At 37.6% G+C, this 15,041-nt stretch overlaps 1 protein-coding gene across 1 annotated transcript; it reads right to left on the bottom strand.

Annotated features, from left to right (window-relative positions):
• Window positions 1-247: 247 nt before the first annotated feature.
• cbln4 (cerebellin 4 precursor) lies at window positions 248-13,477 on the bottom strand. The gene is made up of 4 exons (XM_085393498.1): window positions 13,464-13,477; window positions 8,336-8,615; window positions 6,932-7,048; window positions 248-3,881 (listed from the first exon to the last, which is right to left on the bottom strand). The coding sequence occupies exons 1-4, from the start codon at window positions 13,475-13,477 to the stop codon at window positions 3,684-3,686; spliced, it is 609 nt and encodes a 202-aa protein (XP_085249624.1). The 3' UTR covers window positions 248-3,683.
• Window positions 13,478-15,041: the final 1,564 nt, after the last annotated feature.

The raw sequence follows: 15,041 nt of genomic DNA, 5'->3' as shown, positions 1-15,041 counted from the left end.
CTCATCTTCCCACTTCACAAACAAATTGGCAATATCACATCTTTTATACACAGTGAGTGCTATTACTGTTTTTATCTTCTGTGTGTTTCCATCGCATCCATAGATTTGGACTTCTTAAAGCAGAACTCCATCACAAGCAACAGCAGCATAAACTCAGATTTTTCCAGTTTTTTTGAGAAAAATAAAACGTAATAATGCTACGTCTTTTAAAAAAACCCACAATTTTTATTTGTTATTTAACGGCAGATTCGTCAATACATTAATTATACATTAATGTATACAATTAATACATTGATTAAAAAAAAGATGATCAGGATAAAACTTTTGAACACATAGATTTACATTTATATGTTCAAATACAAAATTAAGGAGTAAAATTATCACCAACTGATGCTTTAAGCATTTCAGGGGCACAGTCCAGCTTCCACAGTCATTATGATTCCACCAATGTGAGCAAACACAAATGTAATTTAGACACCAGAAATATTATTTCAATTCAGCAAAATAAATATACATAGTGGAATTTAATAAATGCTGCCAGTCTTGCACTTTTAAAAAACTTTTAAACAGAACTCTCTCGGTGAATATATTTGCAGTATTAATTTCGGCATTATTTTCTTGTGCAACTGTCGGCATGACAGTTACACAACTGTAACTGTCAATTTTCAGGAGCCTTGTTGAGTTGAACATTTTTTTTATTTCATTCTTAGCTTTAACTGAAAGATCAAAAATTGTCCTCTTCAATGTTCCCTTTCTGGTTACAAAATGTGACAGTGATGCCAAGGGAAAGTTATCAATCACTGACAAATAATACGTGAACAACCAACAGGCAGAAACGTACGCTCGAAGAGTGAAAGTGAACATCTAGAACACTTCAGAGAGGCTTAAGCTGATGAGGGTGTAGCTTTTCATTTCAGGACGAAATAATGATGGAAATAGGCTCTCCTAGGGTTGATTTTTAACAGCGCAGATGCACACTGCACCAGCAGCACACACTGCAGCAAGGGCTGTAACTACTGTAGAGATGAAGAGGGGAACCATTATATACTGTAAGTGCACATTGAGCTGGAGTAACAATTAAGGAGTTTATTAATTCATCAGTTATCCCAGGCCACCCAGTGGAAACGACTTATGCTCACAGACTGTGACAGGAATCTGTTTATTATCAGCATGTTAACTAATTAAGGTTCTCAGATGCCCATTAAACTTTATTAAGGTCCATAAACCAGTTGACTTGTGTAAGATCTATTAGGAGAGCACATGTAGGAATTTTGTTTTTTATGCTTTGAATTTTGAACGAGTGCATTTTAACACAAATTCAATTATCTGCAGGTAATCAGAAACATATTTGCGCTCTTACAGTACAATATCTGCAGTCGCCACTGATTCATTCTTAACACTTTCCATGGTTGTGTGGAGGCACTCAGCATTTGGTTAAGGTCAGGGAGAGATTATGGTCTTTGTTCACTATAGAAAAAAGGCAACAGAGACATGAAGCACGATTTACTTTATTCACATTTGACCAAAGCCATAATCTTTCCCTTACTGCAGTATCTAATTTCTTTTTTTTTTCTATTTTTTTCTTATTTTCTTTTTTGCCCTCTGGGCAGAAAAACGAACACACTGTAAACATAACACTGACCTATGCCGTCATCGTAGTTGATTTCGTGAGCTTTTTGGCACACAGTTGCCAGTTAATTAAACAATTAAGCAAATCGAGCGCAGCACTAGTTCTCATTTAAAGTCATGCTTCTGGCCACCTGACATATTTAAGTCTACCATCTTTCTTGATTTTTGCTCTGCTTTGGTTCTCCATTAACTCTGGGTTAGCAGTGGTGCCTTGACGCATTGGATGAGGCAAAACTGTACTGCTTGATTATGCTATTATGTTATCTTGACTATTTAGCATGGTCAACTTAACAAACATCATGCATTTACTTAAAAAAAAATAGTCCTTTATTTAAAATTTAAATAAAAGACAAAAAATAAAGGCATAGAGTTGGTTCGGGATACCAGGATCTCGTACAGGACAGAATAGGGAGTGTTTTTGACCATAAAGCCTTTCTTGTAAAGGCAACCGGCCAGAAGCTTCCATCACAAGATATAAGAAGTTACACAGGGCACAACAAAAGGCCCAGGCAGCAGAGGATTTCTGCGCCTTCTGAGATCTGCGCGGTAATCACAGGAAGAGTGATGGAAAGCTGAAGCAATCAACCGCCACCTCGGCTGCACACTGCTGAAAGCAGATTGGTTGAGAGAGCCTTGGAGACAAAAGCAGCTGAAAGCAATCATTAATGGTCCTTCTGCTGACTCACCTAAAGAAACCTTTAAGGACTTTTACTTCTTCCTATTGTTGACTAAAAGCTCTCGTTTCTTAATTTAAGCTTGTGCTGAAATAAACAGCACGAAACTTTTGGCTTCTACAGAGGGTCAAAAGCAAAATACCACCAAACAAAAGGAGAGCTTCACAGCAAAAAGATTAATGCAAAAGAATTGTTTTATTAGATTTGTCTTGCTTTCATTGTGGTTGAAAGCCAAATTCCTACCTGAAATAAGTCTGACTGCCCGGCGTAACTGAACACGGAGAAGAAAGTGTCCTATTAAAACAGTTGGCATGAATCATATTTCCCTGACAAATGTGTTTTATTCTGTTTTCGCTTGTTGATCGATTAAGTTTAGCTACCAAAACTCAGTTAGGTATAGAAAAACATGGTTTCACTTTTAAACAAGCCCCTGTGACCTGATGCGTCACTACACCAAAGGACACCCTGTACTTATCTCACAACTTGAGCGTCAATGTGCCAGGAATGGGATCCGACTGAAAGCAGACTCCTCACATTTTCTTTGTGTGTCCTTTCAATCAGTTTGTTTTTGTTTATTTGTATGTTTTGTGCTCATTTTGTATCTTTTTGTGCTACTGTGGTTTAGCTGCATGTCTTTGTGGATCATTTGATCTTTTTCTCTTCATGGTAATTTAAAGCCCTTTGTGGTAATTTTCTGTGTTCGTGGGCCTCGTTTAGTAAAATTCTGAAGGTTAAGCCTGCGAGGTGATGTGGCTTGTGGCCACTTCAGCAATTTTTAAATCAATTTTAAATTACTTTGTTTGATTAAGGAATTTCCAATAGCATTGTTTTAGGCAATCGGTGACCTACATTACTGCTATCCCTCACGTATCCTGGAACAATTTGGTCCAGAAAAGACATTCCCCATTACTTAGCAATACAAATACTTGGTTGATGACAAGCTACACAGGTAACAGGCATACGGTTTACTCTCAAAAGGCAGATGTCTTTGAATGCAACCGCTGTCATGGGAAAAAACATCAGTATGCTAAACATATTCCGACAAGTGAAAGTCTGAAAAGTACTTTTGAGATGTTTTAGTGTTCCTCTCTGAGGCTGCTTGAGTGACAGGAACATACAGTAGCGATAGGGAACATTTCAAGTCTCTCTTTCATCTGGACGGGGACACAGCACTTCCAGCGAACGTGAACCATTTCCAAAGTCTTATTTTCCTCTCTATGTTGGGATCCATTTCCATCTATCATTTTTCAACATTTTGGCAAGATCCAACTGATGCAGCAGCAATGTTTTGATTATACTGTGACAACACATTATGAAGAAGTCAGTAAGCTTACAATCTTCTTTTCTTTTTTTTTCTTTTTTCTTTTGTTTTTTTCTTTTTTACAGAGGAAACACAAGAAAGCCAGAAAATGTTGAGTATTGCCATCCACCAACTAGGTTTCCTTTCTCCAGCTTGAGGTAGACTTTGTCCTCTTTTTCAAGATAGAGCAGAACTCCATTAGTGGCTGCCTCGCGAGTTACATCTTTGTCACCCGCAAAGGCAGAGATGACTGGTTTCCCATTCAACATCAAGTTCACCTGGATGATCCAACAGAAGTAACAATTAGCAAGAGTACAGCAGGAAAAACGGAATCTAAGATGTGGGTCAGCATAGTTTATTTCTTATTTGTAATTATGTCACTTGACCTCTTACATGGAGACGGTAATGTTAAACCCACTATACAAACACTTAAGTGCACTTACTGTGTACAGAGTGGAAGAGGGAGGAATATAAAGTCTTTTCTCCTTTTTTTTTTAACCCCTTTTGCAGCAGTGAATATTTTTTAAAGGCAACATTGAGATGTACATGAGATTATATCTGCATGTGTTTTATAAGGTAGCTACAGTGGCTAACAAACAGTGCAAAATTGACTTTAGGAGCACTTTGCCTTTTGGATCGCTTTATCCTCTAATGTTTTTAGCACCTCGTCATGTGTCAATCAGCACTATCATTTTTGTGTTAATGGTAGTTGCTGCAACCATCAAGGAACTGTTGCAAAGTTAAATAAAGTTAACTTTATTTAAAAGCTGACTTTCTTCTAGAGTTTAGCTTGGGACTGGTCTGCTTTGCACTGACAGCAGTTCTTTCACCAATTATCACTCAATGCCACTGAATGTCATTGATTGTCTGTGGTCAATCGTCTTTAAATATGAAGATGCTAATTATGGCAGATATATGCTGATTAGTGAGATTAGAGGGCTACCTACACATTACACCTACAGGAGCGGCTCAGCCCTGGAAACCCATACCACAAAGCTCCCCGCAGATTTTTTTTTTTTCCCCTTTTGGCTGTCCCGTTTGGCTCTTTTGCCATCAGAATTATTGTCTAAAGGCGAAGAAAGATGCCCAACGGATGCCCGGCAGATTTTAATGCCAGACGAGGTTTGAAACTCTGCAGTTACTGAGTCAGTGTGTTGGTGGCTTTTAGGCACCATTATAACTCAGTCATTTAAATGGTTTGTTGTGATTCCTAAATGCTTCCACTTTTTAATAATGCCACTTAAAGATGATTGTGGAATATCTTGGAGGGAAATTTTTTCACAAACTTACCTTTTTCCACAGCGGCATCCTATCGCAGTATTCAAATTCAGTGAATTCTGTAGAACGACTCATTCTTTGGCAAATGTTTGTAAAGGCAGTCTGCACGGCTATGTGTTTGATTGTATACACTTGTGACAATGGCAGTGAAAACACTATTAAGAGGTCTGGTCCAATACTTTTATCTGTATAGCTTATCTGTACTTTGTGTCAACGTAATATTGCACAGCTTTGATATAATGTATAAGTGAACCTGATTAAAATACTAATTTGTTAAGTGACGAGATCATTTTAGAAGCTAGCCAACTAGCGTTTCTACTTAAATGTAAACGCTAGTTCGTTATTTCGTGAGGAAGTTTTCAAGCAACAGTTTCAATAAGCAAGGACGCTACAGTCTGCTAGCTACAATTTAGTTGAGTCTGTTTTGCGCTAGTTGATGATTAGTAGACTTCATTTCCAAGGTAACATTTGCTATTGTTGCTCACTGTTGTCACTCTATTGGAGTGGAAGACTTATTAAATGAGGCATCAGAGAGCCAGAATTAACATCATATTGTTCTGACATAAAAGCAGTCTACAGGTTCTGAGAGAAGTTACGTTACTACTCATCCATACACTGACAACTGGCAAAGCACTTTATATAAGGAAAATTCTCTGTAGTGCTCTATTGAAAAAGTAAAAGGTATCAAATACCCCACCAAAACTCAAAAAGAGACAATTACTCTTCAAAGTAATGAAATAAAGGAGTAAAACATTAAAAATGTTCAAATTAGAAAAACAAAACTTTTAGCAACATTAATTTTTCTTTTGCTTTTACAAGAACGCTGGCTTGCCAGTAATGCAAACTCGGGTGTTACTAACTCTCAAACAACCAAAATTGTAAGGGGGAAGAAATGCTGCACTAGTTTCCTGTTTTCTGTTCTAAGCAGCATCGCTGGGGGCAAAGGAACATCAAGCAAATTGGTTACAGATGTGCTCATAGACACATGAATTTTGCCTATCAGAATCCTCCAAAAAATTGTTATCGCACCAAAGAAAATCATGTGTGCTGATGGGGATAAAATCTCTCCCTTAAAATCATCTTCATCATAATACTTTAATGGAGGAATCACTAGGTGAGATAGTGTGATCCAGATTAACCTAAAATCAGAATTTGACAGCAAATTACTTATTAAGAAGCTTCAAACTGAGGCAATACAAAGGCTCATGATACTAGTGAAACAAATGCACTGACATGGGAATGTAGCACGTGTATCTGAGAAAACCAAGAGCAGCAATGATGCATATCACCAACTACTGTGTGTTACCTTCCTAGTTCATTTTTTTTTTCCACTTTAGCTACTTAATATTCTTATCAAGGCGGATGAACTTTGGCATTTGTACAATTAAATATTTGCAGAGGTAATTGTATTTTAAGCCATTATATTTCAACATGGTCATTTTAAATTCAAATGAAATTCTCGTTAGTTAGTCACCGAAAATATAACCTTGGCATCGAGCAGGTTTATTCAAACCTTTAACCTAACACATTTTTTCAAGTCATATCAGTATGAGGTGTTTGTGCTTTTTGTTTAATGTGTGTGGGTGTGGAAATGCGGTGGTGGTGATTCATGGAATAAAACAATTAATCCAATCAATGAGGTTTTGATAGTGAGACAGCATTTTTTTTTCAAATGTCGCTGAATGTTTTCTATTGCAGATTACATGCAAAAATCTATTAAATAAATAAGTAAATAGAAATAATTATCTTAAAATGAATTTTAGGTCCACCTTGCCTTCATTAGTAGTTGTTCGTAGTATTAGTTGGTGCCAGTGCTTTTCTATTGAGATTTTGTGTGATGGGATTTGGAGTCAGTGGTAGTGTCCGAATAATAAATTGGAATAATAATGCAAATTATTGTTTTCCCTTTTCCAGAAGTAAGGTGTTCTTCCCTGCGCAAATAATTTCTTTATTGTCCCAGAGAAAGATATTTTGTCCCAGCCAGACACTGAAATGGGGTTTTACAATTGAGTCAACTGCACAGATGTGTAAAATGAACATAAAGTGATACCTGTATGGTTTGGCTCTGGTACACTTTAATCACATGGAAGTTAAAACTGTAGACTCCTTTCCTCGGGGACAGAAATACTGATTCAAATGTGAAGTAGTTTCCTATATTCACAAGAACCTGTGAAAGGAGGGAGGAAACAAAGAATGCGACAAAGGTGTTTATATACTCAGCACTTCAATAAAGGTTTTAATTTCAAATGGGCTTTGGGATTAAATATTTAAATAGGACATCAGCCAAGCACACTTCACTGTTGTGGCTACCAGGTCGCTTTCCTGATCAGACACAAAGTGAGTGTGACACACTTCAAAAAACATTTAATTCAGGCTTCCTTCTCGAGAGACCTAAACCTAGCAAGTGAATTTCCAACTCCACAAAAAAACAAGTGATGCGTAAACTAGATGATAGCCGGAACCCAACAACAGATTTTATAGATTAATTCCACTTTGCAGCAACAAAATTAAGAGAATTTCTTTTGTTCAGGTTTAAAGTGACTGAGAAACTATTTCTATTAAGATACAAACAGTAGAAATAACATTGGCTACTTCTGTATGTTAAAAACAATTCAAAATGAACACACTGGTATATGAAGGAGATATTTTCATCCTACGGTCATATAAACATAGAATATTTAAAATAATATGGAATGTGAACTTGACTGGGTTATCGCTGTAGGCATGAAAGGCTCCTGCAGAATCTCATACACTTGAATTCCACCTGTTAAGACTCAGCCAGGACCTTTGACATGGGTTGCTTTCATGGCAACAGCATGCATGATCCACACCAATCATATCTCTGGTAGTGCAGTATGACACCAAAAGATCACGTTATGTAATGTCATGTAAATGAGAGGGCAGAGGATCAGTTGTGTGATATGGTTACAAACACCTTACACTGCCCACCGATGCATGACTAATCGAGTTCTTGTTGTTTTCGCTGCTGCTTGATTTGTTTGGGTGTATTTATGTAGGTGAATGTGTGGATGGCGCGCGTAGTCGAGTGCGCGCGTGCGTGGCGGGGGTAGCTTGAGGCAAAATGATGGGTGCGTGTTCAGGCTCTGCAGGATGCCCGTCCTCAAACATAATCCAGTCACTTTCAAGCCTGCTTGCGTGTGATTATGTGCACTTGAACGGTGTCCACATGCCAACCGATGCCACCAGAAACCAGCTTCAAACTAAACTGAGCTGCAGCTATACTTAAAGCTGCAAACATGTTCTGTCAAAGTCAAAACTGGGCTTAAAGATAAATATTTGTACTAAAACAATAGACCCAAGTACCTTCGTTCATAGGGAAATTTTATGGAAAAGACAGGAAAGATTTTGAAAGTGCTATTAATATATATTTAACCACTTTTGTCATTAGTGTTGTTCATGAAAAAAAAAAAAAAAAAAAAAAAACGGTCCTAACCTGATCGAAGTAGATTATTCTTGTTTTGTTGCTCATTTCCGACGGTTCGTGGTTGTTGCTCCGGACTGCAGAGAAAGCCACCTTGGAGTTGGCGGCGCGCACCGAGATGCCGAGCGGAGAGGATGAAGCCTTCCAGTCCGTTGCCGGATTAGAGTCGCAGACCACGAGACATTTGCCCTCCAGGACGATCGGTTCCGTGTCATTCTGAGCTCTCACAACCTCAGAGATCACAGTCCAGCTGAGCATCAGTAGGAGTGAAGTAACCATGGCTCTTCTCTGTCTGTGACAACTGTGGCAGCGCAGATTCAGAGACCGTCTCCTGCACCACACAAGTTTCCGTGTCCCTCCACTGCTCTCCCCCGCTGCAGACGCGTCTGACGCTGTAAAATTCGCTTACTGGATCCAAAGATGTGCCATATCCAAGTGAAACACAAACAAAAAAGCAGAATCCCTTTAAAGTCTAAATCTTCTTTTGAAGAAACCCCCCCACAAAAAAACCCTGAAAAACACGAAAATCACCGATTGTTTTCTATGCGTCTCATTTTCAGGTAGACTTTATTAAAAGCTCGTGGATCAGAAAAAAGTAGACCATCCAGTGCGTGAGGGGATCAGTCGATAAATCGTCCATAGCCTTCACTCCCACTCCAAATAACGCGTCTGACAATATCTGTTCCGCAGTGATATGCTGCTTGTGTGCGCGCCCAGCCATCCACTTTACGCACGCACGTGTGCTAGAAGTTATAATTAACGGTCGCTGCGTAAATTCCCTAAAGCTTTCATTCCTCTATTTCCTCATTAAATAACCACAAAGCAAAGTATACATTCAACAAATGACCGTATTAATGATGAAAACTGAACAGACACTGAACATATATTGATAGTTCCTCCGGTCCTTTCCTCTGATCCAGAAACAAACTCCTTAAATAATTATCCCCAAACATATTTCTGATGATTTCACAGTTTTAAATTACTCTATGATGGAAGTACATCGCTGCATCTGTCACCAAGCAGGAGTTTCACTTCCCTGGTATCTCCCTGTCCACTCCGGCTGCAGGTTTCACTGTAATGTGGTGACTCATCATAATCTCATTGCACAGGTGGGCTGAATTTGACTCATAGTACTATGATCTTTCACATAAGTCATTGATGGGACTTTTATGTTGTTGCTATCATTCTTGAATCCAGCACTGTCTTCACTACTTGCAGCTTTAAAATTAAAAAATAAACAAATATATAAAAAAAATTCAACTTATTTCTGGATCTGGAAGGCAAAAACATTCCACACCTACTTACAGACCTCTACTTTAATTTCACTAATTTTACCTGCATCTCTTGTGAGCTGAATGGCTGTTTTGATTTGGTATAACAGGATTTAGGCTTCATACATTTATCACTCAGCATCATCTGATGTAAAATTGTACTTGTCTTTGTATGCTGCATTAAATCAACAAGACACCCAAAGTGTCCTGAGAGAATATTGACAAGAGATTAGAGATGTGAGCACGTCACCTCTGTCCTTGTGTCACTATATGCTCTCCATAAAAAAACAGATCAATTTTAACGTCCTTCCTCTGACTTACAAAGTGTTACATGGCCTGTCTCTTTCAGTTTTAATTGAGCTTGCTGCACCTTAAAAGTCAACAATAAATCGCTTAGAGTTTCAGTTAGTTTCAAATTTTTCTGAGGAGAGGGTTCATAAGTCAAGTCAGGCTTTGCAAACTGATTAATTTAGCTACATGGATAAAGTACTATACAGATAATGAATCAGTTGAGACCATTACAGACAGTAGCCTTGCAATATACCACAGTGCAATTGCTAGATAGTGAAAGATGTAGACAGTGTCATTAAACTAAAATAAGCCTGAATTCTAAAAAGCACATTTGGTGTTAGGCTTTCATTTGCTTTATCATTAAATCCTCGCTTATGAAAGCCGCTTTTTGATCTTTGTGGCTGAACAACGAGAGATCACAAGGTTGCACTGTTAAAAATGATTAAATGGTAAAATCAAGCAAGCATCCAACAACCAAATGGAGCTGAACCCTGACACAAATCAGCCCGCTCTAATAGACAATATGGTGACAAGTGTTTAACATATTAATGCTGCTTAAAAACAGAACATGCTGAGAGCTTGTCATTAACAGATTTCAGGTGCAAAGCACATGGAAAAAAGCAGATATTCATAATATTTGTTCTGCCAATGGAACAAATGGAAAAAAAATATGATCTGGTTTTGTTTTGGACAGTTTTACAACACAAAAGAGCATGGTGACACCGTGTTTTTTTTTTTTAATCTGAAAACGGACTGAAATATTTGCTGTCTGGACTCAAAGCTGTAGATCTGTGAATGCAGATGAATCTGTCTTTACCTGTCAGGCATTTGGGGCATCAGTCCATTTGACAACCTGAGGACATCACTACCCTAACCTGAGTAGTAGCTGCCATTGTGTGAGATTTGTGTCATCACCAAGCTCTGACAAATGGTTGCGTGCCAAATGTCGTGCATGTCAATATGTTTCCATGGCAATGGAGTTTGCAGAGCTGGGAGAGGATGGCGTGTAATGTGCTAAGAACCACTTTCCTTTGAAATTTTTCACTAGGCAGCAAAGTTGTGCGGATTTTCTGTTGACAGACTGAGACTCCAACTTTAGCCATTAATACCTGAAGTGAATTTATGAACTAAAAGAAGCTTCGGGTTACTTTAGCATGATGAAAATTTTAATAAAGAGCTGTGAAATACAACTCCAGTGCATCATATTATGAAGAAAACATCGTTTGGTCTCTGGAGGCATTGTCCAATATTTCAGGGCTTCCGGTCTATCAGCAGGATATTTGGGCAAATGATTTGTGTTTTAACCAACAGTCACTGTTAACAAATGTAGATACATTATGAAAAAAGCACTTATTAAAATAAAGCTTCATTAGCCTTCTTAAACATGTTTGGTCAACTCAGAGTATAAACAGAAACCAGAAAACTTTCTGTACTCTGTTGCTCAGTTCTAAATATTTGTATATCTTTTTATAGAGATTATGAAAAAAGCAACTGCAGATGCAAATGATCAGCATAAAGTCAGAGAATGTGCTGTGTATAGTCAAGCTTCAGTGAGCTAAATATTCAAAGTACATCTGTGCATGTGAATGTTGTAAAAATCCCATTTCATGCTACTTTCTCCCCAAACTATTATTAATAATAATACAAATGCTGAATGTATAACACTGTCAGAGACGGATCAGCTGCCTAGGTGCCATATTTTTTTAAATTAAATTTAATCTTTATGTAATTTTAATTTAAAGTCATACGTCTCTATTTTGTTGTCAAAAAATAAAGACTTGATGAAAGTGCATACTCTCATCTTTAATTCAAGCGGATTAACCCTTTAAAGCCAAGCATATCGTATTTGATACGTGTTTTGCGAGTTTTTGAGACTTCTGCATCATCAAAAAATGATATAAATTTGACAGATTTTTAATAGCTAAATTGCAAAAATATGGTTAATGTAGCAAATGTGATACAAATTAAAACTTATACATGCAAATTAAAATTTGATATATTTTTTTTTATACATTTTGTCTAAAGGTTCAACAAACACTTCATTATGAAAAAATTAAAGATTTCTGGCAGTTATTCCATGGTTCAAGTTTTAAAGGGTTAACATAAGATTTTCATTGGGAATGACCAATGGACGAACAGGATTGGAAATGAGTATGTCAGAGGGTCAGCTCAGGTTAAGCAGTTTGGAAACAAAGTTAAAGGAATAGCTGAGATGGGCAGTTCATATATTAGATAAAGGATGATTAGATAAAGGCAGATTACACAGAAGATGTAGTGCAGGAGGACACACAGATGGTTGGTATGACAAAAGGAGGATGAGGTAAGATGGAGTCAGCTGATCTGCTGCGGCGAAGAAAAAAACTGCATTTACTAGAACCTAGAATTGGGAACTGTGTTTATAAATGACTATAGTTCTGAAACAGCAGTGATGTTTCTGCAGGAAGCCTTGTATGCTCTCCCTTTTCAATTCTTAATAAAGAATTGAAACGAATAATGGCATTGGCATCAATAAAATCCTATCCATATCCGCCTCCTTTTTATTCCATTAAGAATTTATGCAAAGGACATAAAAAAGCAAACAAACAAAAAAGAAAACCTCCCTGGGCTAATGATTTTGTGGGCTGCTTACTAAAGCAGACCTGTTGGCTTGTTTGTTAATGGAATTTCGAGTTCACACAGTTTATTAAAAATAAGCCGATGTGTTATTGTCTCATAAGTGTCCTCAAAGCGCCCCCTGTTTATGAAGCTGTTTACACATTGTGAATAAAACAAAAATGTCGGTGACACACAGTTAACGAGTTACAGTAGCTTCCTCTAGTTTGCACTCTCCATTCCCACATAGGTTAACGCTGTCAGGTAACTTTGCCACTGAGATGCAAAGCAGAGGGTGAATTTGAGTGGGCCTGTATCTAGAAGTAAATGTTCAATATATGTCTTTCTTGCAATGCCACATGACTCACAGTTGGATCACTTCGATAGTTTGGATCGGCATGAAAAGTCTCCTGGTTAAATGATCACAGAATATATCTACTTCTTTAAATACAAAGCCAAAGGTAAAGTCTTCACGTAAACATCCAGTCACCGAGCTTAAAGCTGAAGCTATCTTTGCGCAGGCTGTGCACACAAGTGACTGTGTGGATGTTCTCTCAGAGATTTGTGTTCGAAACGTCTGTGTCACCTCTCCAGTGTGAATTATTTGAATTAGAATTTTTCTTTTTATGAGAAGTGGAACTCATGATTGCTCTCATAATCCTTCTTTCACTTTCTCGCCACGATGATTTCTAAATTATTTTCGAGAAAATGAATTATTGTATATTTTGTTGGATATCCACGAAAAATCTTTTCAAGTGTCTCTGCCAGCGGAACAAAACCAAGACCTCCAAGGTCAAGAGACTCAAGGCCCCTTCTTTGTTCGCTGGGACATAATTGTAAATTTGATTGAAGAAGCATTTGAATGTGGAAATGTTGTGGAAAAAGAATCAATTTTTCGGAAATAACTGTATACAGCCTTTGTCTTTCACTCAGTCGTGTTTGGAGGGGGGGAATCACCAGCAGCTATTAGAGTACCTGGGTCTGACCTTGCTGTTCCCATCAGTAGTGACGGCCGTGCTCCTGCTGTGAAAAGCCCTTCACAATGGAACACATATAACATTATCTCAAACGTGTCATGTTGTAAATCAGTGTCAGGCAGAGATGAACTTTAGTAATTCAGTGTTAGAAAAACCTGACGAATCTAAAACACTTTTCATCAGTTTCAGCAGACCACGGTGCAACTAAACTCACCCTAAAGATGAGATGTCTCTACAAATGCTTAACCCTGTAAGACCCAGCCATCAAAAAATAGCCAGAAAATTTTTGTAACTGAGATGTTTATTAACCCTTGTCTTTATGCATGTTCAATCATCCAGGTAAGTAAATCCCAAAAGGTTGATTCTGTTCATCTGGATGTAGCGTTTTCAGTGGGAGAAACGTTTCGTCATTTTTTGTATCGCATTTGATACATTGGGTGTTTTTGGCAATTTTTTGTTAACAACGTTGTTAATTTTAGGCCAAAGAAGAGTTTTGTCCATAACATTTTGAAATTATGGCAAGTATATATATTGTTGATGAGATAGAGGTCTCAGAAACTAATGTAGCAAATATGATACAAAGGGTATTATAGGGTTAAATTACATTAATATTTTACCTGTCCCCTACAGCAATTGTTTCCTTTTTAACAAATGCTGTCTATAGGGGACTTAAATTGTTACATTATCAGACATGGAAAAATAAATTTTAAAAAATAAGTCCCACCAGTGGGTCTTTAAAAATGTCTCTAAGGAACTTAATTAGTCGTTAAAAGGAGTGAATGTACTCTGAATTTAAGCTACTGTATTGACACTTCTGAACAGCCCTGTCGCACACAAGGAACCACTTTGTTACTCTTCAGAAAAGTTCATGTTCATTTGTCATTGCATATAATATAAAACTAATTAAGCATAAATATGCCACTTTTCAAAGTAATAAAACAGAGAGCAGGCCAGAGGCGATCAGGGATCTGAGCTGTCAGTCACTAACAGAGGCCGCCTGGATCTGTCAGCAATCTTTTAACATTTGTCTAAGGATATTTTTCTGGGGTTGTATCAACAATTTAGGAGTATATGTCTCCAAATCAATATCAGCCAGACACACTATTCAGTGCTCTTTTGAGTCTTGAACCTTGTAAACTTAAAGCGAAATGTCTTCAGGTTGCTCCTTCGTGGAGAAGTGGGATGCTATTATCAACCTGGATTTTCAGGTGTGTGGGTTTTTTTTTTAACATGCAGAAAAAAACAACAACTTTCAAACCGCTTATTTTTTATCAAAGTGTGATTAAATGCAAAGCATGTATCTCTCGATCATTAGCAGGCATTTGTTTAGGCCGTGTGACTCAAGAGTGCCTGCCTCATGTGCTTTCATTGGACACAACAATTTTTGTGTAAAAATAACTTTGATTAGCAGCGATGCCTGCTGCTTAATCATTATAAAAACCCAACCCTATAATCGTAGTTTTTGTCCCTCTTGGTGCAGAACAAGAACCTTTTAACACCACAGTGAAATTATTGTTATTACCATTTGCACAGAGCTAGTTTCTGTGTTTTTTTTAATGTTCACCTTTCTTTCAAGTGTATTTAGGT

This window comes from Rhamphochromis longiceps, linkage group LG20 (assembly GCF_057381845.1).
Source record: "Rhamphochromis longiceps isolate RC_006_pf linkage group LG20, R_longiceps_female_GT1.1, whole genome shotgun sequence".
Classification (NCBI taxonomy): domain Eukaryota; kingdom Metazoa; phylum Chordata; class Actinopteri; order Cichliformes; family Cichlidae; genus Rhamphochromis; species Rhamphochromis longiceps.
This window is presented reverse-complemented; position numbering and strand designations above follow the sequence as displayed.